This window comes from Nilaparvata lugens, chromosome 11, assembly GCF_014356525.2.
Source record: "Nilaparvata lugens isolate BPH chromosome 11, ASM1435652v1, whole genome shotgun sequence".
NCBI classification, from domain to species: domain Eukaryota; kingdom Metazoa; phylum Arthropoda; class Insecta; order Hemiptera; family Delphacidae; genus Nilaparvata; species Nilaparvata lugens.
The window spans coordinates 15,251,218-15,275,999 of record NC_052514.1 but is presented as its reverse complement, the minus strand read 5'-3'; the positions used below and the strand labels follow the sequence as shown (position 1 = coordinate 15,275,999).

General features: G+C 31.9%; 1 protein-coding gene and 1 long non-coding RNA gene across 14 annotated transcripts in view; one reads left to right on the top strand and one right to left on the bottom strand.

Moving 5' to 3' along the window:
• Window positions 1-24,782, bottom strand: part of LOC111052321 (potassium voltage-gated channel protein eag) — a 195,179-nt gene that overhangs the window by 31,201 nt on the left and 139,196 nt on the right. For 4 of the 13 annotated variants that reach the window (XM_039437666.1, XM_039437664.1, XM_039437667.1 and 1 more), the window contains exons 4-8: window positions 22,545-22,677; window positions 12,587-12,598; window positions 8,796-8,927; window positions 6,174-6,322; window positions 129-632 (exon numbers count right to left, since the gene is read on the bottom strand). In XM_039437666.1, coding sequence (XP_039293600.1) covers window positions 129-632; window positions 6,174-6,322; window positions 8,796-8,927; window positions 12,587-12,598; window positions 22,545-22,677 — 930 coding nt within the window. The remainder of the gene's footprint in view (window positions 1-128; window positions 633-6,173; window positions 6,323-8,795; window positions 8,928-12,586; window positions 12,599-22,544; window positions 22,678-24,782) is intronic. The other 9 variants (XM_039437674.1, XM_039437673.1, XM_039437675.1 and 6 more) reach the window with 5 other exon arrangements.
• Window positions 1-24,782, top strand: part of LOC120353565 — a 107,293-nt gene that overhangs the window by 12,272 nt on the left and 70,239 nt on the right. The gene's annotated exons all lie outside the window — the stretch shown is intronic.

The following is a 24,782-nucleotide window of genomic DNA, read 5'->3' as shown; positions in this document are numbered from 1 at the left end:
ATCAAAAATATTGAAAATTTAGCTTGAAGAACATCTAGGCTGTGTGGAGAAGGGTTATAGTAGAATTTCAGCTAACATAGTCACAAGCCTATTTACTAGAGGACATAGTCATCGACACTCCTACTCACATTTTCGTCGAACATCTCGGCATCGTCGAGCAGGGCTCCGGTGGCCGGCCCCGTCACTGTGTCACAATCTAAAGAGGTTGAGAGTCCAGAGAGAGCCGCACTACTTACGTCTTCGTCGTGGTCGAACGCGTTGAACACGTCGTAAGGCAGACAGGAGAGCAGGTCGATGACAAACCACGACTTGAGGTAGTTCATGCGGATGACCTTGGGGTCGGAGACCACCTCGCCGCCGGGTCCGACGAACGTCGTGTGGAAGTTGAGCACTATGTCGATGAAGAAGATGACGTCGACTATCGAATCGACCACCAGCAGAGACACGTCCTCGGACGTCTTGTTCTTGAAGGCCACGTTGTAGGGCACCATGATGGCCGTGTAGAAGGTGAGGCACAGGATCACCCAGTCCCAGATCGCCTTGAAGGCGCAGTAGTGCAGCAGGATGTGTGGAGGTGTCTTGGGAGCTTCCTGTCGGTACTGGGGCATCACGTCCGCGTTCAGGCTCATCATCTGTTCATCATCATTAGACAATATTATAAATGAAAACATGTATATATGTTTATATACATGAATGTATATGAAGAGAAACAATATACAATAGAAGAAGAAAAGGAAGGCCAAGGAATAAATGGACAGATGATGTAGAGCAAGGATTTGAGAACGCTTGGAGTTCGAAACTGGAAAAGGCAGGCAGTGGATCGGGAGAGATGGAGAGGCTTTGTGAGGGAGGCCAAGGGTTGTAGCGACCTGTAGAGCTGAGGAGTAAAAGTATGAATGGAAACAGAATGCCAAAATTAGTGCTCAAAGAGAAGCTTCACTCGAGAAGGAAAAAAGGCAGACTGAGAATAGGATGGAAAGATGAGAGCAAGGATGATTCAATAAGGATGGGTTATAGAGGATGGAGAAGATTTATAGAGGATAGAGAGGAATGTTATGGAGGAGGCATTCGAAAATTATGGATGAAAACAGAATGCAAAAAAAAAATGCTCCAAGAGAAGCTTCACTCGAGAAGGAGAAAAGGCAGACCGAGAAGGTGATACAAAGGCAATACGATGGGAAGATGAGATCAGGGATGATTTGATAAGGATGGGTTATAGAGGATGGAGAAGATTTATAGAGGATAGTGGAGGAATGTTTTGGAGGAGGCCAAAGCCCACAATGGGCTGAAGAGCTATAAAAACAATACAATTTATCAGAAATAATCTGGAGTGAATCCATGTGAATAGTTCAGATCTCTGACAGTATAACATTATTATCGTGTCACATATAAAAGTTGGCAACATTAGTAAATTTGGCAAAACTTTAGCCTTATTCATCAGTTACATCATAGTTCATCATCATTATGAGATCGTCATAATATGAGGTCTGAATCATATCAGTGGATCGTTTATCTATCTCAAAGTTTATCATCATAATCTGGAGTCAAGTGAATTGTAGCTTTATCAGATCTAATAATATTATTGAAATTGTATGAAGTCATTTCACACAGCTCTATTGTAATTGTTTAGAAATGAAGGATATATACGGTATCTGAACATTTTTATCGATAATTTGTAACTTACTGGGATATAGGTTCATGCAATCACGTTCAGAATCACATTCATGCTTCTAAAATTATTAGATTGAACACCAAGAATTGACAAAACAAACAAAAAATACAGAACTATTGGTTCAAAAGTATTTCCACGCGGACAAATTAAAGTATTCAAAAATGTTGCCCATTAATTCCAACATGTTATGTGAAAATCGAAATAATAATAATAATTGTGAAGTATTCACACATTCTAGATACAGTAGGCCTACCTCTATTTTTCACAAATTAATTATTTCACATTAAGTTAACTTTTGAATTATCAACATTCCACTCCACTGTTGAATATACTTCACCGTGCAAGATCAAGGAACTCTCAGTAGGCCTATTGAAAAGCATGAATTGAAAAACAATCTGAATAACTTAACAGGATCAATGAAATCATACTATTGCGAGAAATATTTTTATTTTAAAATCAATAACCAGTAAAGTCAAGCTTTATGAAGAAACCTCTCAACTAGATAATTTTTTTCAAGCCACGATTTAAATCATGCAATTTGCAAATTAATCAAATGCATTCTTTCTTTGACAGAAATTAATTATTGATGATTCAATCGATATAGTGATAGCTCTTCAAAAACAAAATAATCACCTTAATATCAAGCTTGGAAAATCATTTCAGCAATATTAAATAGAATGAGGATGCACTATTAGAAGTTAGAAGACACTTTCACACATTGTAATAAATTGTATTAAAATTCTTATAGCTTACGGTATATAATTATTTTCTTAACTAGGTTATTATATATATTATTCTAGATTGTATAGCTCAATTCTATCATACGGCTTATACAAATACAGTATTTGAGTTCAAATCTACCATACGCTCTCTAATTCACTGCCAAGTGGTAGAAATTCAGGTAGAAAGGAGCGACTACTAGAAGAATAAGAATTTCTCTGCAACTGATAGAAAAACAATATTAATGATAATCGACTCTTCAAAGATTAATGAATTTCATTCAGAGTTATATTACTAGTCCATTTTGTCATGTGTAGAATCAAAAAATAATTTTCAAATATCTCCCATGAGTAATATTTCTATTTCATTTACCTTACACTTTATATATTATTGACCGTCTGAATAAAGACTGAATTAACTTATCCTTATTCCCAATCTTCTATTATTTTTTTCCTACTTTGCCTTTATATTTCAAGATTGTCAAAATCCATATCCTGGATTATGAATGAATTTTGTTAGGTTCTAGATTCTTTGATCTTTCTGGTTTATTTCAGTTTAGAGAGTAAGGTCAGAAAATATGCAGTAGGCCTATAGTGGGATATGTGTATGAAATTATAGTAAGTAAACTCAATTCCTTGAAGCATAAATTGTTTTTTTTCAGATTTTATGATTTGAGTACTACAACAACTTTAAAACAGTATTAGGCCACTGATAGGCTACTGTTTTTGGTGAGATGTAGTGATATTTATCCATAATGAAACATTATTAGTTTATTTTCTAATAATATGATAAATTTATTGAAAGTTACAAACATGTTTAACACCTTTATGGTTTAAGGCTTTGCAAAGACTAAAAATCACCCTGTAGATTGTATAGCTCAATTCTATCATACGGCTTATACAAATACAGTATTTGAGTTCAAATCTACCATACGCTCTCTAATTCACTGCCAAGTGGTAGAAATTCAGGTAGAAAGGAGCGACTACTAGAAGAATAAGAATTTCTCTGCAACTGATAGAAAAACAATATTAATGATAATCGACTCTTCAAAGATTAATGAATTTCATTCAGAGTTATATTACTAGTCCATTTTGTCATGTGTAGAATCAAAAAATAATTTTCAAATATCTCCCATGAGTAATATTTCTATTTCATTTACCTTACACTTTATATATTATTGACCGTCTGAATAAAGACTGAATTAACTTATCCTTATTCCCAATCTTCTATTATTTTTTCCTACTTTGCCTTTATATTTCAAGATTGTCAAAATCCTTATCCTGGATTATGAATGAATTTTGTTAGGTTCTAGATTCTTTGATCTTTCTGGTTTATTTCAGTTTAGAGAGTAAGGTCAGAAAATATGCACTAGGCCTATAGTGGGATATGTGTATGAAATTATAGTAAGTAAACTCAATTCCTTGAAGCATAAATTGTTTTTTTTCAGATTTTATTATTTATGAGTACTACAACAACAACTTTAAAACAGTATAAGGCCACTGATAGGCTACTGTTTTTGGTGAGATGTAGTGATATTTATCCATAATGAAACATTAGAATATTTTTTAATAATATGATAAATTTATTGAAAGTTACAAACATGTTTAACACCTTTATGGTTTAAGGCTTTGCAAAGACTAAAAATAAACTTTCTACTGATGATATTTTTCAAAGTTTTTCTATTTGTATATCATCAAGCTATCAAAATGAAATAGTTTTCTCAGGAAAACATTTTGGTTCCAAAAATTACTTTTTGAGATATGAGTGTCTAAAGTTTAAATTTTTGAGACAGAACATTTCAAACTCGGTAGGAGATAAATCCATGAGATTTAGTGGATAAATTCTTCATGGTGTTGTTGATCTAGTAAAACAATTTTTTTTTTTTGGAAAATATCAATTTTTGAGAAAGTTATTCAATTTACTAAAAATGACCAATAATAACTTAAAGTTGGGTTATTTTTGGTGAATTGAATAACTTTCTCAAAAATCTACATTTTCAGAAAATTTCTATTTCACTAGATCAACAATACCATGAAGAATCTATCATCTAAATCTCATGGATTTATCTCTTACCGAATTTGAAATGTTCTGTCCCAAAAATTCAAACTTCAGTCACTCATATCTCAAAAAGTAATGATCGGAAAAAAAATGTTTTCCTGAGAAAACTTTTTCATTTTGATAGCTTGATGAAAACAAATCGGAAAATTTTGAAAAATATCACCAGTAGAAAGTTTATTCTTAGCCTTTACACAGCCTTAATTGAATTTTGATACTGAAAATGACACCACAGGTTTTGAAACATGTTTGTAATTTTTCAATGAATTCGTGATTTTGTATTAGAAAATATTCTAATTTTAATTTTAGTATTTGCTCTCATGGTTTCGAATAAAATTAAAGGAGAAAAATCTATTCCCAAGAATTTAAGCAAACACACTCCCTAAGCGTATATCTCCTAATTTATCATAGTGATAATTTGTATGATTAATTGTTGAATAAATAAATGAAATAACTGCTGGACTTTTTAACTGGGGCATGTTTGTAGAATCGTGTGATTTTATTGAATAGTCAGGTCAATAAAATGATCAACCAACTTCAAAATTAAGGGAATGGATTCTGTGGAAATACAGAATGTTGTGCAATATTACGGTGATGATAAAATAATTAATGTTACTTGAACTAACATTATAGAACCTATAATATTGTTTAATAGCCTTTTTGGTTTTTTTTCTCAAATATAATATGCAGTGTTGAATATTAATATCAATTGCTCATCCCATATTATGTAGAAAAAACAGCAATCATAACAATATTTGTTGAAGTGATGTTTTTTTAGTATACGCGGTACACCTTTCTATGAAGTACAGTATATGTTTTCACTTTATTCACTTTTTCAAAAATATCTCTACCATCTTGAATGTTTTGTACTCCTATATTTTCCATATTACATGCAAACCTTACATGGTCTAATCTATTTTTCGATTTTTTCAATCTATGTCTATTTCAATGAGATGTATCAAAATAGTATTTCAACTATTTAAGTTTAATAACTAAACTATAATCACTGTATGTGAATGTGGAGACTGATCTAAAACTATTTATATAAAGTAGCCTATGTATTATGTTGACTCATGTGATAGATAATGTATTGAATTTAATTGTTTACTACCTATAGGCCTATCTATATCAATAATATCATTTTATGAAACTAACAAGTTAATTCTCAGGATTAAATACGATATGGTTAATGAAAAACATCAATGTTCAAAGCATTCTTGTAAGCTTCAATGCAACATACATGCATACACAGTTCATTCCCAGTAGATAACTCCAAAATCTTATTATTCAGACAATTTTTATGCAGGGAGACTATAATACTCCAAGTAAATATCCAAGAGTGCATTTAATGAAGGCAATATATATATATTATTGGTTTGGTATGACAGTACATGCTGGAGCACTTTCAGATGCAGACCAATTGTTTAGAGTTAGGTTAGGCTGGTATTCAAAATGAGATATCGTTGGGAGTTAGGTTGGGTTGGGTTCAGGTCAGGTTAGATATAATATTGACTAAAATGAGTTACCAGAATGTTACAACTACTAATGAGATTTGTGGACTGGTGGTAGGTCAGTCCACAAATAAGTTAATATTGTTTATGGTTGGGTTCAAGTCAGGTTAGGTTCCAGAATGTCAACTACTAATGATGGATTTAGTTATTTGAGAGGTGGATAGAGCAGAGGGGTACACCGATAGTTTGAGAGCAGTATGGTGAATTTGACTCACTGGCGCTAGCTCTAGGGTGGAACGTACGTGCGCGAGGTGCGACTGTTTGGTGGTGTCTTTGAGGTTCGGCAGGTGTGATGAGAACTGGGATACTAGGACGCTGCGGCTCCGTGTCACAGAGCGCGCAAGTTTGGCGAACTTGCTCAGGCCTGCAACAAAAACAAATTATGCATTGATTTTTCTCCTTATTTATTATCAACTAATCTTACCTCTTGATTATCCTATTCATTTTATTGTTTATTGTTTTTGAAGGACGGATTCAAGGATCCAAAGGTTCAAAGAACCCCACACGTCAACCGAAGCTTATTATGTGTTCCCAAGTAGTATGTTAGTTAGGCAAACCAATACCTATGTCCTTTATTTACAAGAACCAGGAGTTTTTCCCTATACTAACATTCCTGGTTGCAATCCTTGTTACAATCCAGTGTGATATGCTAGGCAGTCTCTTCAGACTGATTAGTCCTCGTGACCTACGTGAGTTCCACTCCTGGCCTTCTTTGTAGGTCCTTCCGCTGAGGAAGGGGCGGGCAAGTTGCCTCTAGGGCGGCCTTGACTCAGCCTCTTGACCCACATTTGTGCCTGGTTTTTCACCCATCACTGGTCTCTTGGGTTTTTTCTTTTTGCCCCTCCGAAACTTTGCAGGGTCAAAAGCCTCACCTCTCCCAAGAAGTTTTGCCTGAATGGCCGCCCTTCTTTGAGCAGTGATGAGTTTTGGCCTCTCCAACCACAAACTCGTAATCTACGTGAGTTCCACTCCTGGACTTTTTGTAGGTGCTTCCGCTGAGAGAGGGGACGCCAAACTGCCTCTAGGGCGCCCGGCCACCCTCGACTCAGCCTCTTGACCCACATTTGTGCCTGGAGTTTTTGCCCATCTCTGGTCTCTTGGGTTTTTCTTTTTGTCCCTCTGAAACTTCGCAGGGTCAAAAGCCTCACATCTCCCAAGAAGTTATGCCTGAATGGCCGCCCTTCTTTGAGCAGTGGTGAGTTTTGGCCTCTCCACCCACAAACTCGTGACCTACGTGAGTTCTACTCCTGGCCTTCTTGTAGGTCCTTCCGCTGAGAGAGGGGACGCCAAACAGCCGGGCACCCGGCCACCCTCAACTCAGCCTCTTGACCCACATTTGTGCCTGGAGTTTCGCCCATGTCTGGTCTCTTAGGTTTTACTTTTTGCTCCTCCGAAACTGCCCTGATGGGGCAGATCCCGTGGGTTTGAAGGCAAGGCAACTTCTGGAGTTGCCTTGAGGTCAGGTCAATTTTAGTCGCCTCCTACGACAAGCATGGAAGCTGTGGGTGAATTCTGGTTTATAACACATTCTTGGGTACGATGATCGACTCAAAGCTCCCCCAACCCACAGGGGGCATCCTATTCATAATACCATATTACTTACCGTACATTTATTGTCTTTTCTCTCTAGGGCTACTTTTGAATATAAATAAAAAATAAATCTGAGTACCATTTTAAAAATTATTTAGTCACATGTTTCGGCTATATGATGCCATTACCAAGACTTGGTAATATTGCCTAATCATTATTCATACATGTACTCTGTTCATTAAAAAATAAACATGACAGGAAAAAAGAAGCGGCGAGAGAGTTCAAATGCAAGGAAACAATGAAATTTCCACTTCATTCTTATTTCAATTGAGGAGTTATTGGTAATGTTTATTGATGGGATCTACATTGGATTTTGAATTAGTTCATTCAAAAAACTCCACTTCATTCTGTTTTGAATTGAAGTGTCATTGGTGATGTTTATTGATGGGATTTACATTGGATTTTGAATTTGTTCATTCAAAAAACTCCACTTCATTCTTATTTCAATTGAGGAGTTATTGGTAATGTTTATTGATGGGATCTACATTGGATTTTGAATTAGTTCATTCAAAAAACTCCACTTCATTCTGTTTTGAATTGAGGAGTCATTGGTGATGTTTATTGATGGGATCTACATTGAATTTTGAATTAGTTCATTCCTTAGATAGGCCTAGTTCTTTATATTTCTATGTTTTTTTTCAAAATCATTTCAAATCTTGGAAAAATTTTAAGAAAAGAAGGGAAATTGAAAAAAAGACTGGCAGAGCTTTGGTAGAGTAGTTTATGGCAGGCCTCCTTAATAATTATTAAGTATGTTAATATTCTAAAATATGTAGATATTTCGACTGAGTCACTGTCAATGTTGTAGAACCGTTCCATAATGAAATAATACCATGGTACTGTACCAAATAAAACTTTAGAATTTGATAATGTGTGTTTTTATTTCATTATGTAGATATTTCTTGATCACAAATCTTCTCTCCCAAATAATTTTGTAAATAAACATCTCCCAGTTTTTATTTTATTCTAATGAATCTTGCAATATGAACAGTATGTTATCTATCATCTCGTCTGAATCTCATCTCTGGACTATTGAAATTCAACACTTTCTCAAAAACTCATTCCATTGGATCTCATGCATTTTGAAGTTATTTTGAGTATGGTACCTTATATCTTTTGCAGTCTACTTTACAGTTTATCCACAAATTCATCTCTCCCATGAAAATGGCAGAACATCATTCTATTTTTGACTTAATCACTTAATACTATTTTAATGATTACATTATTTCTAACAGAAGCATAATTACCTCCTTTGGTGTCTTCGGTTTCTATGGGTTGTTTTAAGGCGGTTATATCTCGGAAGGTGAGAAGGAACAAAACCACGAGGTCTCTCTCGTTTTTTATGGGTGCTATCTGTAGGAGAAGCCATAATGGAGTTTCTGAAAAAAATTACAAACGAATTTCAACTTTCGACCATAAAATCTGAAGTTAACACCCAAATACAAGATAAAACTAGAAGGGATTCTGGATCCTACTCAACATCTGCACAATGGAGCATGATATTGGTTGTAGAAACAAGTTTGGTGGATATGGTAAAATTTTAGTGAATTTTCCATTCTTATTTCTGTATATTGGAACATGATGACCAATAATATTTGGCCCAGGCATGTCATGTGACATGTGTATTTCCAACCATAAAAGTAAACAAATCTTATCTTCCAATCTTCTTCTAACGTTTTCCATCTTGGAATGTAATGAGGATGATGGAGGCCAATTTCATCGTTAATAGCAATTCTTCATTCATTCATCATATAATTCCAAACCATAATGATAATTATGATTGAGAGAGAGTAACAACAGGTTAGGCCAAATAATTCTATCAAATTTTAATAATTAAATACGGTATAGTAACATACTCATATAGTCACACAGCCTAAAAAGTCACGGCTAAATAATTCTATCAAATTTTAATAATTGAATACGGTATAATCATATACTCATATAGCCTACATATACAGTATTGTAATATTAACCGTGCTATTGTTGGCACTTCATGTTGGCACTTTATATTATAAAGTATATATTTTTTCGAATTCCAATGAATAAACTATAATATATGGAGAGACAATGTTTAAGAAGAAAAATAATTTACGTTGACTCAGTTACTTATACAGTAGCTTCCAACATATATACATCTTCATATGATTTTCACTGATTCGAATTCAATTATTGTTCTCACAATACACATTTGTAGGTACTCGCATAGAATAAATCTATTCTTTATATATAATGTATATAATGAGCTGGTGATTAATATTGTTTGGTAGCTTATTCGACAATATACATCGAGTTGAATTCACTTTAGAACTGATGCAATTTCTTAGAACTGTTGTATCGTATTTGATGTCCCTGATGATTAACCAATTCTGTATTCAACAACTTACACTTTTACTGAAGTGGTAGACCTCCTCCCTTAGAAAATTACTCACCTTGATTATAGACTCTTATAGCGTATTTTGTGGAGGATGGAATCATCAAAATATTTATCACTTCAATAGAGTTCAATTAGCCTATACTATAAATATCACAGAGTGACATCAGTTAGTAAATGATAGAAAAAAGTAAAACCTATGATGCTGCATTACATAGGTGAATGAATACTTATATATCTTAAAATAGTGCGTTTGTCCAACTTACTATATTTTGTGAAACATTTACATGTTTTTTGAGTGCTTGACTGTATCGAAAAGTAGTTTGAAACACGAATTATGGTGCGTTTAAGTAAAAAGTTAATTTTGTTATCAATTGTTGAGTAGGTGAAGTAGTACTTTGTAATAATAAAGAAATAGAGTTAGGTACTGAAAGTGAGTTATAGAAACCAAGTTGAGTGAATTCTGGGAAACTTCAATAAAGTAATAATTATAATTCAATATAAACTCAGCATCGATATACAACAAGAATACATATATTTAAAATATAGAATAACACTGGTGATAATAATTATTATTGCAGTTGAATATTGAGTTTTAAATCGTCAATATATTAGCCTACTATGCTTCATTATTACGATAAATAAGGTATTAATACAAGTACAGTGCTATAAATGATGTGCTGTTCAATACCAAATTTGTTTAATTGTATCTCCTCACTTTACTTTTCCAGTTATTCGATTATACACCGGTACGAGTTCTTGAAAAAATATGCTGAAAACTATAAATAAGTTGATATTTTTTCAAATTAGTGATATAAATGCTAGATTTGGGATGGTAATATAAATAAAATTCTAATCATTTCACAATAATAGATAGTAGCTGTCAAATACTTGTGATCAAAAAAGCTTGTCTGCCGATACTGTAGAATTATTAATATTTTTGTAATCAGGCGAAGATCGTGTAGGATATTGTTAAAAAAGTTTGAAAAATTCATCAGGTTGAAAATATTATTGCTCTGGTCTACCTGGAAGGTGAATTTTCACCAATGGGTCCGTTGCCAAACTGATTAATTGGCATATTCCTGGGAACATGGTTTTATTTCAAGAAGTAAGTTCAATTTAAATAATATTATGATGTTTCTAAGGTATCAGAAATAATCTACTAAACAATGGATTCAAAATTTCAATGTTTTCAAAGTGTTATTAAAATAGAATTCAAAACTAATAATCAAATATCAAGTGTAGTTCAGATGATACGTTAAATAATTACAGGAGGGTATTACGGTACCCATAAAATATACGTCCTTCGTGATTAATTCGGTAGAGGAGAATAGTAGAATATTCAAGTTGATACAGGTAGCCTCTAATAATATTCCATAATAATATAGCTCACGCACTCAATTTTTGAAGCTTCTCACAAATAGTACGGTTTTGTTAGAGAAAATTATGATGTACGGTACAGGTAGTTCAAAGGTTAAATCGTAATTAAATTTGTGGGCATGGAAAGAGTTATACAGGTTTCTTTATTTTGGAAGATTTTCAAATTACTGGGTCGGGATTCCAAGTATTAAACAATATATTCGACTAAATTTTACTCAGTAATTTTTCATACTTACCGAAACAACATAATTTATTGTCTGTTTTATATTTTCTAATGTAATTTCGTGGTTCGGTAGTGTTATCAATAATGGTTATTATTGTTAACAATTTCTATTGTGAAGTACACTATGATCAAAAGTTATTTTAGAAGATGTATCACAATTGAGAAAAATGCCTTTATCAGATTCCTGTAAGTTAGGTCCAAGCTATATTATATTCTCACTCTTAAATTTTATATTATAATAATTGAAAAGGGCGAATTATAATTATTATAATGAATATAATTCACTCTTAATAAAATAATGAATGAAATATTAAACACGAAAGAGAACATTCAGCAATTGAAAAAGAGACAGAATAATTCTATGAAATGTAGACTATGTAACTCTATGTTTAGTAGAAAAAAGAAAGAATCTTAATATTTACCAACTTATATTACAAGAATACAAATCAATAAGTCTTATATTTTATGAATAAAGATAGTAATTAGAGTAAGATATATAGATAAAATACTATTCTTGAAACTGTCCTGAAGCTGTTTGAGAATATTATTAAATTATTGATAGGATCAATTTTTCTCTTTTCTAATTTTTCCTGAAGAGAATAAAATACTGCATTGTTAGACCACCTCTAAGTATGAATTTTTCTAAATACACAATTCATTCAAACATTTGGTATTATGTCATTTATTCAAATTTCAATTGTAAATGGTCATTTTTTCAATTTGGTTTAATCAAGATTATACTTTACTATATAATCTTCTTTTATGTGCACTCTTTTTTCAGTGTGATTCAAGGTGACTATTAATAGTTCACGTCTTACACATGATAGAACTGAATTACACAGGAGAGAGTTTTTTTATAATTCTCTTATGATAAAATAATTCATCCGTTATTCTAAATAAACTTGGAAGTTCACTGTATTGGCAGCTCACTGACACTACACCGATGGGCTACAGTTGAATTAAAATATCCTCGGCAGACTTCAGCACAGTTTCAGAAAGTAAAAGATATTACGGTACAGTAATTAGGATTTAATCAAGAAGGTGGTCTTCAAATATCAACATACCTCTTGGAGTGCCTGTATTTGGAGAAAGCAGAGAAAATACATAAGTTTCAAAGTTAATCAAGCAGCACACTCACTCTTCAATTTCAAACTAAGTTAACATTTCAATGAAATACGCATATAGAGTTCAATTCAAAAGAAAGACAGAGAAGGAGTCATATTGTAGAACTGAAAGGATGCAGCAGTAACAGCCTTACGCAAATTTACAAGGTAGCAACCTCCAATACAGTAATCATTAGAATAGATCACAGTCACCTCTTATGATAAGCCTTCTTTTTTAATAAGAGGTGGATATGAATAGATAAATTTGGATAATAAGTTAATGGGAAAATGTATACAGTATACAGGAATATACGGTAATAACAATGTAATAAGAATTGATTAGACCTATTCAGGAGGTGATCAAAATATACTTCGGAGATTCTTTGTTACAACTTGATACAATTACGGATTATTTGTTTCAAAGCTTTATGATTGTAGTGCGTTTTTTATGAATGAGAACTTATAAGTAGCCTACTGGAATAGAAGTGAAAATTTGATAAAACAAGTAGATTTTTTATAATTTATTGTCCCAGGTTCAAGCTTTTACTTTATAATTTCTTTCTTGAGATTTTATTTATGATATTCTATTGGGATAGTTTGAGAAAGGTTTTGTATTGAATAATGCCAATAATTAATTTAATTTTAAAATGCTTCCAAATGAAGGTTCAAACAGAAGGAATAGGAAATCTCAAGGTCGAATTTTTTTTTCAAATTCTACTCAATCCGCTTTTTTTAAATAGATATTAAATAGTCAATTATTCTCAATGGATTAATTTTTACAAAGCGTTGTATTTCAGAGTGAGTTACCTACCAATTCTAACTCTATCTTTATTATTTCTTTAATTTATTCAATATTCTTCAAAAATTCTCACTTTTTGAGTTATTCCAGCACTAAATTGTCCCTTGCTTATCTCTATTAATCGTATTACAATTATTATTGTAGGGTTTGGTTGTGTGAGGTATGAATAGACAGAGTGAGTCATATGTATGGGAACCCTTCAATAAGTTGGAGACTGTTGTAGATATATAATATTGTAACTTTCAGGGTAACGTATTGGTCAAATACTCTACCTTTTGACGTAGCCTACAACTGAATATCAACTCCTCATAAGGGGTCACTTAGGGGTTGTAACTCGAATATTTTAAATGTAAACACCCATTGTGTGGTACATCATTTTTAAAGTCTTTTTAAAACAAGAAATATAACATCGAGAAAAATGTTCTATGATATTTGTATTCAAAATGGCGGCTGATTGAAGTTTTAGTTTTTAAGGAAATGAGGGGTTGTAACTCAAATATTTTGAATGTGAGCACCCATTGGGTGATGCATTATTTTAAAGGCCTTTTTAAAACGAGAAAGATGACATGTTCTGTGGTACTTTTATCCAAAATGGCAGCTGATTGAAGTTTTAGCTTTTAAAGAAATAATTGATAAAGTTCAATCAGCCGCCATTTTGGATAAAAGTATCATAGAACATTTTTATTGATGTCATCTTTCTTGTTTTGGAAAGGCCTTAAAAATGATATACCACACAATGGGTGTTGACATTTAAAATATTTGAGTTACAATCCCTCATTTCTTTAAAAACTAAAACTTCAATCAGCCGTCATTTTGGATACAAGTATCATAGATCATTTTCTCGATGTTATCTTTCTTGTTTTAAAAAGGCCTTTGAAATGATGTAAAATAATGGGTGCTTACATTTAAAATATTCGAGTTTCAACCCCTAAGTCACCCCCTTATGAGAGGTTGAAATTCAGTTGTACGACAAAAGGTAGAATATTCAACCAATTACTTATTCTGAAAGTAACAGTATTATATCTAGAACAGTCTCCAATTCATTGAAGGGTTCCCATACATGACTAACTGTATAGATAGATGTAAATGGTCTCAGGCTGGAAAACAAAATTTTCAATATAATATAGTCATGATCGATTGATATCAAAAGCTAAACTCTAACAAATAACAATAGTTTTATACTACGGCGAAGGATATTTTCACCAATTTCAATGGGTGCTAGCTTTTCTACTTTTTACAAAAACTTGAATTTTTAAAATTTATACAATCACAGGAAATAATTACAATACTAGCTAGCTATTCAAGCAAATTATGCAGCTGCACTATCCTGCATACTTGATGCATGTCATTTCTATAAATTTATAATAGCCTGTATAAATTGAATCTCGGAATTAGTTCAATAACAATTTTTTTTCTGAGTAACCTCGAATATTTCGAGTAGGCTTATTCTCTTGTTTCTTTGTGTGATTTAAAACAACTGAAACTGAGCACTGAGATTCTATCTCTTTTCTGATATAGGGCTACTTGTAAAAAATATAGAAAGAAAAATAAAAATCTCAGTATCCTTTTTGAGATTCTATTATTCCATAAAAATCACTACTGTAAAATAATGCCACTGCAATTTCAACCTTAAAAATTTGTGGGAATATGTCTGAATGTCTGGAAAAATTAAAATTTTTGGTAAAATTAGTCCACATCCAGTCCATATCTTGTTTGCCTACCCTTTCCCCAAGCGCACCCCCCAAAAATTGAATCTATTGATTGAAAATTTCATGAAATTATCTTTACCTATATTCCTTTAAGTTTTGAAAACGTTTTTGGAACAAGTTTTTGAATTTTATTACAGATTTTTTTTAATTTTTAAATGAGAAAATAGATATCGCAAGTCACAAGCATAGCTGGGAAACTCATTCATTAATGTGGATATTAAAGCTTAAACTTTTTATATTCTCAGGTGCAAGAATATAATTGAAATATCAGCCACAAGTATGCAAGAACAGTGAGCATGCATTAATAATAGAGTAGAAATAATTGAGAATACAATAAAGCCAGACATTAGCAAATTACTAATAGATAAATAATTACAATAAGTTTTTAAATAAATATAAGATATTGAAAGTAATATTACAAGTTTAGAGTAAGACAAAAATACGTAGAAAGATTATTAAAATTTTAAATATAAGAAGCGTTTGAAGTTGGATTGAAGCATAGAAGAAGTATGAAAGAAGAAAGCCTACAAAATAACCAAATATAGGCCTATTATTCATAAGCAGCTCTGGATTCATACATGCTGCTGAAATTCATTAATTAATGCAGAGAAGTAAGCTGAATAAATTTTTAATATAGAATATCCTTAATGCTAAAATTTATGAAAATCGAATAATTCAATAATTATTATATTGGAGAAGACGGAAGTAGATCTAAACTCTAAACCTGAATATTTATTATCCAGAGATCTTATTAATTTTTACAAAATATTACAGTGATTTCACTTGAAGTTGGTTGTAATCGTGGAAAATCGTTTGCTGATTAACTAGGCTGAAATCAGGATGAATAATTTAATATCAATAAACCTAGACTGCTGAAGAATACTATTTTTAAGATTATATTATTTCTATTCTTCTTTTTAAGCTACTTTTATTTATTTCGATTAATTCAATCATAATACATTTAGTATAATTATTCGACTTTTCACTGGAACGCCTATTACCTCCTCACTAATGAATGTCAAAGCGTATTGTAAATAGTTTTCTAATGGCTGATAGAAATATTCTATTCTATCCTTTTCTCTATTCTATTCTATTCTATCATATTCTGTATTCTACTCTATCCTATTCTATAGTAAAGTACGCACATCACTATTACGATATGATACAGAATAAAAATTACATTGAATTTCGACCACGGTAGGGTAGAAGAAGAAATGAACATGAGAAGAAATCTCATGGTATAAGGCGTTCTGATGTTAACTCAAGTCGATAGTCCCAGTAGACTTTTTCATGAAACTATGTGACGTTGGTAGTCTCTCATACTGTGCTGTTCTCAAGGTGCATACAGATATACGCGCCGCGAACATGATCAATTCACTTTTAATAAGCTGATGCCAAGCTTTTTATATCTGTATCTTACCGTTTCTGTAAAAATACAGATATAGTCAGCTGATTAAAAGTGAATTGTTCATGTTCGTGGCGCGTATATCTGTACGCACCTTTACACTCTCACCCGGCCAAAACAGTAGCCTAATAATAGAAAGTATTCGACAGTAATCGGCTTAAACGACCTATACCATGGGATATCTTCCTGTGGTATATATTTCTCTTTTGTACTATATTATATCTATAGTAAGATTCCCATAAAAATGCCAGCATTATTTGAACGACTAGCACTGGTTTGTATTTATAAGGAATACTGATATTTCAAAGTGAATCTCTCTGTATTGAAATTGTTTATAAACACCGATTTTCCAAAACTGATAACAGTTAGTTCAGTTCCATTTCTTAAAATCACTTCTAGTCAACTACTCAATTCCCAGATACACTAATCTAGTCTACTTCAGTTCTAGATTGGCATTTGTTCTACATAAATGAGCTAAGATTTAGTATCCGTCTGCATTGCGAGTATAACAAATTAATATTCTTGGATAATAGCGTATAATGACTCATTTATATAATGATCCACAAATCATTTTGCACCACCACAAAATTATGTTCTTTAAGATTTATGATATATTTCAAGACAATATTATTGATAGTCAAGTTAATAGATAGTCATTCAATGCTACTGGAGAATGAACATTGAATCTATATGATATCAAGCTCGTCATACATCTAAGTTTATGAAAGAAAATATTCATTGATCAATCACTAAAATAATGGTCTAATTAATAAAATGAATAGATTAATAGTTTAATAGAAACTATTGGATACTAAATAGATCGAGTAAATAAGAAAGAAGATCATTGAAGATATTATAGTTTATACTATTTAATTTAAAAAAGTCAATTGTATTTTCGAAGCCAGTAATCAAGCTAGGTGCCATACGGTACCATACTACAAATAACTCTACTATAATATTGGTATATTGGTATTACATAAATTAGATAACATAAATATATCAGATAAGGTCAATGAAACTATAAGGAATTGAAATCTAATAGAACTAGAGCATGATTCATCACAGTTTTTCCACACTTATAAATTCCAAAACGAGATTATTTTTTCGGTCCTTCAGTTTAGATCAAAAAATTCATAGCTAATTATCACAAAATATTTCCATGCACGTTTTATTCTCAAATTTTCTATTGTATACTTCAAATATGTGTTATTGTATAAGAGTAGCCTATTTAATGGGTGAACAGTTTGTATAAAAAATTAATGTATGTTGTTATAAATTTCATTGACGAGCTGTTCTAAGTTGCCACTATTGGGAATATCACCATGAGGAAATTTCTTCCTTATACTTACTGCTCCTGAATTTCATTATGAAGTTTCAAATTTTTCTGACTTTGATTTTATGAGTGCAGTTTATTTGTTTCATCATACATATAATGATTGTAGTTTCATCAATACCTAGAATATTCTTCGATTGATTAAGATATATCTAAATGATAAGTTGTAAGTATACAAATTTTAATGTTACTACTTCAAAAATCAAATTTCACTACATAAATAAGTTACATGAACTTCTCCCGAAGATTCTACTTAATACCATCAAATAGCAATTCTAAAATTCTCTAAAAGTACCATAATTCAGGAACTATAGATACAAAATAGTCTATATCATACTATAGAGTATAGAAGATTTATGTACAAAGAATATAAAGTAGGTATTGCTCCACATTTTTTGATTCAACATAAATTTTTCTCAACAATGTATCATTGAATGATAAATAGATGGAATTTCCATCTATGAGTTGTTCCTTTTAATAAATTTGCAAACTGAAGACGTGGTTTTCTCAAGATATCATAAAGTATTAAATATTTAAAAAATATATATCTATATGAACCATAACAAATTTGATTATTTGTTGATGCACCTGCAGTTCAAGGTGAAGTAATTTTTAAAGTTAAGGTAACATCAAAATAACTTTTGGTTTTTATCTAGAAAATGTTTTTATTTTCGAATTTGTTGTCTTGAGAAAATAACCTTTTTATGTATGAGTCAACTGTAGGAAATTTGATCCAGTAGTAGAATACTGACACATTTTTGAGTTGTTCAAATTATTGAATCAGAATCCTGTTAAGTATCAATCCAATGTGATACTTATTACATAGAAAACTTTCTCAGATATGAGTTGGTGAATTGAGTTTGTAATACAGTAAGAGTTTCCATTGTAGATTTCAAACTAATGAAATATGATCAAATATAGTTAGTCACAAGAAACAAAGACTTATGTCTTAGATTATGAGAATAAACATCAGAACTTGTCTTTTCTTTTACAAAATTAAAATAGACTTTCTGGATAATCACGTCTTCTGTTCAAGGAATGCAAGAAATGTGGTCTTTGAATACGTTACATAAAACTAATAATTATATTGTAGGTATACAGGTTAAAACAGGAAGAGAAGCTACAGAAGAATAATCTTAACAAAGTAGCCTACAACAAATTATTTCATATTATTTATTTACATTTATTCAATTTATTGGATATGAAGCGTTCAGAAGGTTGATATTCTCTACATTTTCATAATTTTTATGATAACAGGTATGATAGAAAGAACACAGGTGCAATTGCATTCCCGAATAGGGTATGAAAGCTTCAAACTAATAAAGGTATAGTTTCTACTAGTAAGTTCAAGAAAATTCGGTGTAGTACTAGTACAGAAATAATATACAGATAGAAGAAGAGTGGAAGATATAGATTGATAAGAGTATAGAAACAGTGGGAATAAGAAGATTCACAAGCACATAGCTAAATTATTAGGTGGGTGTGAACAGCTAGGTATTAAATTTATAAAAAACTGGTAAAAATATACATATTGTTTTTGCATGGCAGTAAAGCGGTGAGATTTCTACTAAACTAAAATTCCAAATATTGCGGAAATATTGAGAGAATATTTTTGTGTCATGTTTTTCAGTCTGGTTTTACCTTTAGGCTGTTATTTTAATTTGTTCCAATTCCATTATACCTGATGGTAATTGTTTAAAAACTTAATTGTCAATTTATTTGTGTTGCTGGTGAAAAAAATCGATTCTTGTGTTGTATTTCAAATTATGATTACTTGTATTAATTTGTTATCAATCACAATCACAAACCCAATTATAAACCTGGCCACCTGAGATCTTCACCTTGAGAGACTCACTCCCAAATTCTGTTTCCCCTGTGTGTTGCCCATTTTACTATAATATATAAAGCTTTTCAATTGTTCTGTGAGCTCTCGATTAAACAATCTTCAACTGACTTAGGAATATATTGTAGATCATTTTTAACAAAAATTCTTCTGTAATTAAAAAAGATTTCCAATGAATGACCAATCTATTCTGGCTATTAATTTTTTTTTTGAATTTAGGGCTCATTCGAATAAATTAGGAGTTTTATCGATATTAAGAACTTCTATCTCAAAATGTATTATACTTCTTTCAGAACAAATAGGTCAAGTAATATAATAAACAATCTGGAAGTTTATGTTAATGAAACAGGTTCAATTAGAATGTAACAGTATGAAAGTTTTCTCTTGTGGAAGTGTTTTGATCATGATGTAAAATGTTATTGGAATCTCCAATTTTATATAGCGAGTGAGTTTAGTGTTTCCTTTTTGAAATTAACCGAAGTGATTAATATCTTCAAATGTAGTGTTCCTACAATCAATCGAATTGTTCTTGACAAAGTTTTCTCACTCTCTAGGCTACTAGTGAACAATTCATGTGCTCAACAAACTTCTATGCCAGACTAAACAATGCACAACGTGTTCGTCCATCTAAATGTTCATCTAACATCTAGATGATTATTTAATTAATTAACATCTAGAAGCTTATTTAATTAATTATTCTCTCAAAAACATTACCAAGGATAGTGCAGCACACTATTATTTTTTCCAAAATTTCTTGATATTATAATTTTGAAAAATATGTAGCATTGGAAGGACATAGGCTACTAACTAGTTTCAGAGGGAAGAAAAATAGCTCCAGAAGTCATTGTATTGTTTATTGACTTCTATGTCAAGAATCAAGCATATTTTATGCTTTTGTATTCAGTGTTTAGATGAATATACACTCAATTTGATCAACGCCAAAAAACTTCGTTCTCAACATAATTATTGTATGTGGAGAGCAACCATATTGATGAAGGTTGGAAGAATGCCCAAGAATTGACAATTGGAATTATATGTGTAGTATAAACTCATAACTTTTTATGATGCAGACTTCATTATTTAAATAGAAATAATAAAAATTTCAGTACCCTTTTTTGAATTATTTTATCACAACATGTTTCAACATTGATGCCATTTTCAATGTTGAAACATGTTGTGATAAAATAATTTAAAAAAAGGGTACTGAGATTTTTATTTTTATTTCTATTTATATTACAAGTAGCCCTATACAGAAAAGAGACAATTCATTATTTAAGTTTAAATGATTCTCACGACAGAGAGTGGGGAGGGGAATACTGTGCTTTCAGACAGACAGAGAGAAGCTTCTGCATTTAACTGAATGCTTGTATTCTAGGAAAAGTAATTTTTCACCGAAATAGGATGTCTTTGAGAATTTAGTCCTTGTTGTCGTATAATAATGCGTATTATCATGCAATATAACGCATTATTCACCACTCCTAGCACTGTTTGCCTTTAGATTGTGATATAAGATAATTTATCGAAGTGATCTCCAATATTTCCCAGTCACCACTCCTAGCACTGTTTGCCTTTAGATTGTGATATAAGATAATTTATCGAAGTGATCTCCAATATTTCTCAGTCATATCTACCGAAAAAATGGGTTGAAGACTTTACAGAGTTCGAAATGCATTTCAGAAATCCGAAAGTGTTTCACTTCAATTTTGATGGGAATCAGTTCACGATCCACTTACTATAAATGTATGCGGCATTCGAATTGCTGACTGAGGCTGAGCCTTGAGCCATTGAGGTGAATGCGGCTTATTGTGATTCAGCTGGTGTGCCATACATCAGCGGCAGTTGATAGAGCGGCGATTTGTATTTGCAAAGGATCCCGGCAGCCTGCAGCCTGCAGCCTCTATGATTGATCACGTTAACTCTCCTGATAAGTCGGTTTGTGACAGTTCAGCCGTATACTCCGATAACACCACCAGACGTATCTTTTTGTGAGAGATCTCAACGTGGAGATGCTTTGGGATTGAAAAGTGTTTACTCTGAGATATTGAGATGGATTTTGACAATATCAAGCCGTTTTCATCCAATAATATTTAATTAGTTCACGGAAAAGATCAGTTTACAACGCGAGGGAATGATAGAATCAGGAAAATTTACAATAATTGAGAAATCAAGGATTTTCAAATGAATTGCAAGTTTAGAATAGTGAAATCACTGAGACAAGCTAGAAGGCTGAAAAACGACATTTATTACAACTCAGTAAGTTATTGGAGAGTCATTACTTTAATGTATTGAAGTATATAGTGTATAGAGTATAATAAGAGAATTATTGTAGTTTTAATTAAATATAAGCATAGTACGGTACATAGTTTTAGTAGAGTATTAGAAGAAAGTAGATTAATAGTAGTGTATTAGAAGCGTATTAGTAGATTATCAGTGGAGTATTAGTGGAGTATTAGTAGATTATTGATGAAGCTTCAATTCTTGGAAATTAATATCGATAATTTCATCTTTCCTTCATGAAAAACTTTGTGAAAATTTCATTTCTCAACGCTAACGGCAACGTTAAGTTTCGCTATCTTGTGGCTCATTATCATGAGTAATTTCAATGAATTGTGTGAAATTTATCAACAGATAAGTATGAATATGGATATTATCATAATCAGTTTGTGATGGATAAGGGAGTGTCTGTATAGCTTTCCCATCATAAGTTTCTACGAGGGAAATATTGTTCCCGTCCATTTAAGTTCATCAATATGGTTGCTTTCACAGTTTTCCCCCATTCTAATGTCTCAGAAAAGTTAATGGCTGGAACAACTTCCGATCGTTTACTCACTGTTTTTCTTGTAAAGGAGAATCTCGAATTGGTCGTGAAGCTGGTTTTCTAGGACTTCGTCGATGCGGGAAATGGTCTCTTTATCAGTCAGTTCGCCGTACATGAATGTGCAGCGACAAGACTTCTGCATCACCTGCAAAAATTGTTAAATATTCAAAAATTAGAGAATATTCTAGAGAAATTCAAATTTGAATTGTCAAATTCTGTCATGCGAGGATAGGCTGCTAATATGAGAGTTGAATCATACTTCTAAATCATAAATGACATGGTAATTACTCTTTGCTGTATCAAAACGTACTTGGAGTAGTTCATGGAGAATTGTCTTGAGGATAAACATTTCCTTGTGTTGTGTAATAAATTCGTAAAAAGATAACAATTGTAGATAAAGATAACAATAAAAGTTCTTGAAAAGATAACACGAATACTGTATGTGAATTGAATAATAGTTGAAATAATCTTGAACGGAAATCATATACAGTATTTTCTATCAATGTAGGTAGCAAATAATTGTGTGTGAAAATTACACGTAAACTTTATTATATTTTAAGGTATTGACCTCGGAAATAATTGAAAGTTGGACTTGAATTTTCCGTTACATCCCAAGTAAGCTTCATCCACATATGCCAATGCCTTCATGCCTTCATGATGTAGTAAGTTGTAGGCTGTAGCATAGACGAGAGAGAATAACTATTGTTTTCTCATGCTCTGCTGCAATACCAAGTTGTATACTATCCCTAGAGACTTCTATTCGAACAAGAATAAGCATTTTTTAGTTGAAAAGATATTTTTATCTCCTTGAAAAATGTCCTCGACTATTCCAAGTGATACAACACTTTTCATAGATTTTTAGGTGTCACCATGATTACGATAGGTACAGAATATAACATAATAATTATAATGTTTCAAGATCACGAGGAATCACTAACATTAGCCTATTCAAGTAAATAATATTTGAATATTATAATCCCCTAGGATCTATTCGTACAATGATATCTTTGATTTCCCTATCTCCTGTAGGATTCTCTCCAATAGGATTAGACTTATTTTCCTCCAAAATGAGGTCTTTGTAAAAAGTTTTTCTCATTTGTCACTCTATTAACACTTCTTATAAACCGCGAATGATTGATCTTTGAGACCCACACTTGTAAGTGGTAGTGTATTCATAATCTTCTCGCGTTTATGGAAAGTTTGAGTGGTCGATGACGGAAAGTTCGATGAAAGCTGGGGGAAAAGTGAAAGTTCAGCGGATGTTTGTGGCCTGAAACTTTTACGAATAGGAAACGAACAAAACGCAGCCAATAAACAAGAACAGAATGCGATTCCCGTCTGAGCAACGATTTATTTTCGACGAAAAGTTTTCTGAAACTGTTTTCACCCTTGTTTGGCATCCATCTTCATTATCCGAGGTGGAATTATGGAATACTTATTGCCTAAGACACGAGAGTTGACAGAGGAAGATTATGATTTGATTATTTTGAATTGAAACTGCAAACCAATCAGTGTCAAAATGATGGATTCCGATAATTGATCAACTTATATTATTATTCTGCGAGTTTATTTAAAAAGAATTTGCATTTTCATGTTTATTCAATCTTCAGAAAAACATTCAATATTTCCGTTGAATTTGGAAAAACGCTGAACCTCAAACTATGAAGAATTTATAGAGAGAATGTAATGGAATACAGGCTTATATTTCTTATTTATTTGAATATTACAATAGTGCGATAGTATCCCTCTAGCTGTAAGCTATTTGAGGGTTATATATAAATAATATATCACATACAATAAACCAATAAAATAATAACAATAGTTCTGTTTTCTTAATCTACCTGATTATATTTATTCATTTTTTTGTAACCGTTCTGTTTTGTCCATTGCACCATAACGTAACTTAAATAGAAAAACAAATTATTTCATTTGCCGTTGTTGAATTGGCATGAAAAACTTAAAATACATAAGTTTAATAGAAATTATATGATTCATTGATACTTGAACCAGACGGATTTCTTGTGAGATTAGTTAGATGGATTATTGAGCTTTGAAGACTAGTGCTGGTTGCACGAAAGCCGGTTAAATTTTAATCGTGATTAATTCCACGAGAACCAATCAGAGAAGCCGGCTTATAAAAAAGGCCTTTTCTGATTGGTTCTCGTGGAATTAATCACGGTTAAAATTTGACCCGCTTTTGTGCAACTGACAGTAAACCTTGGAAATAATTCCAATTCCTACTAATCTTGA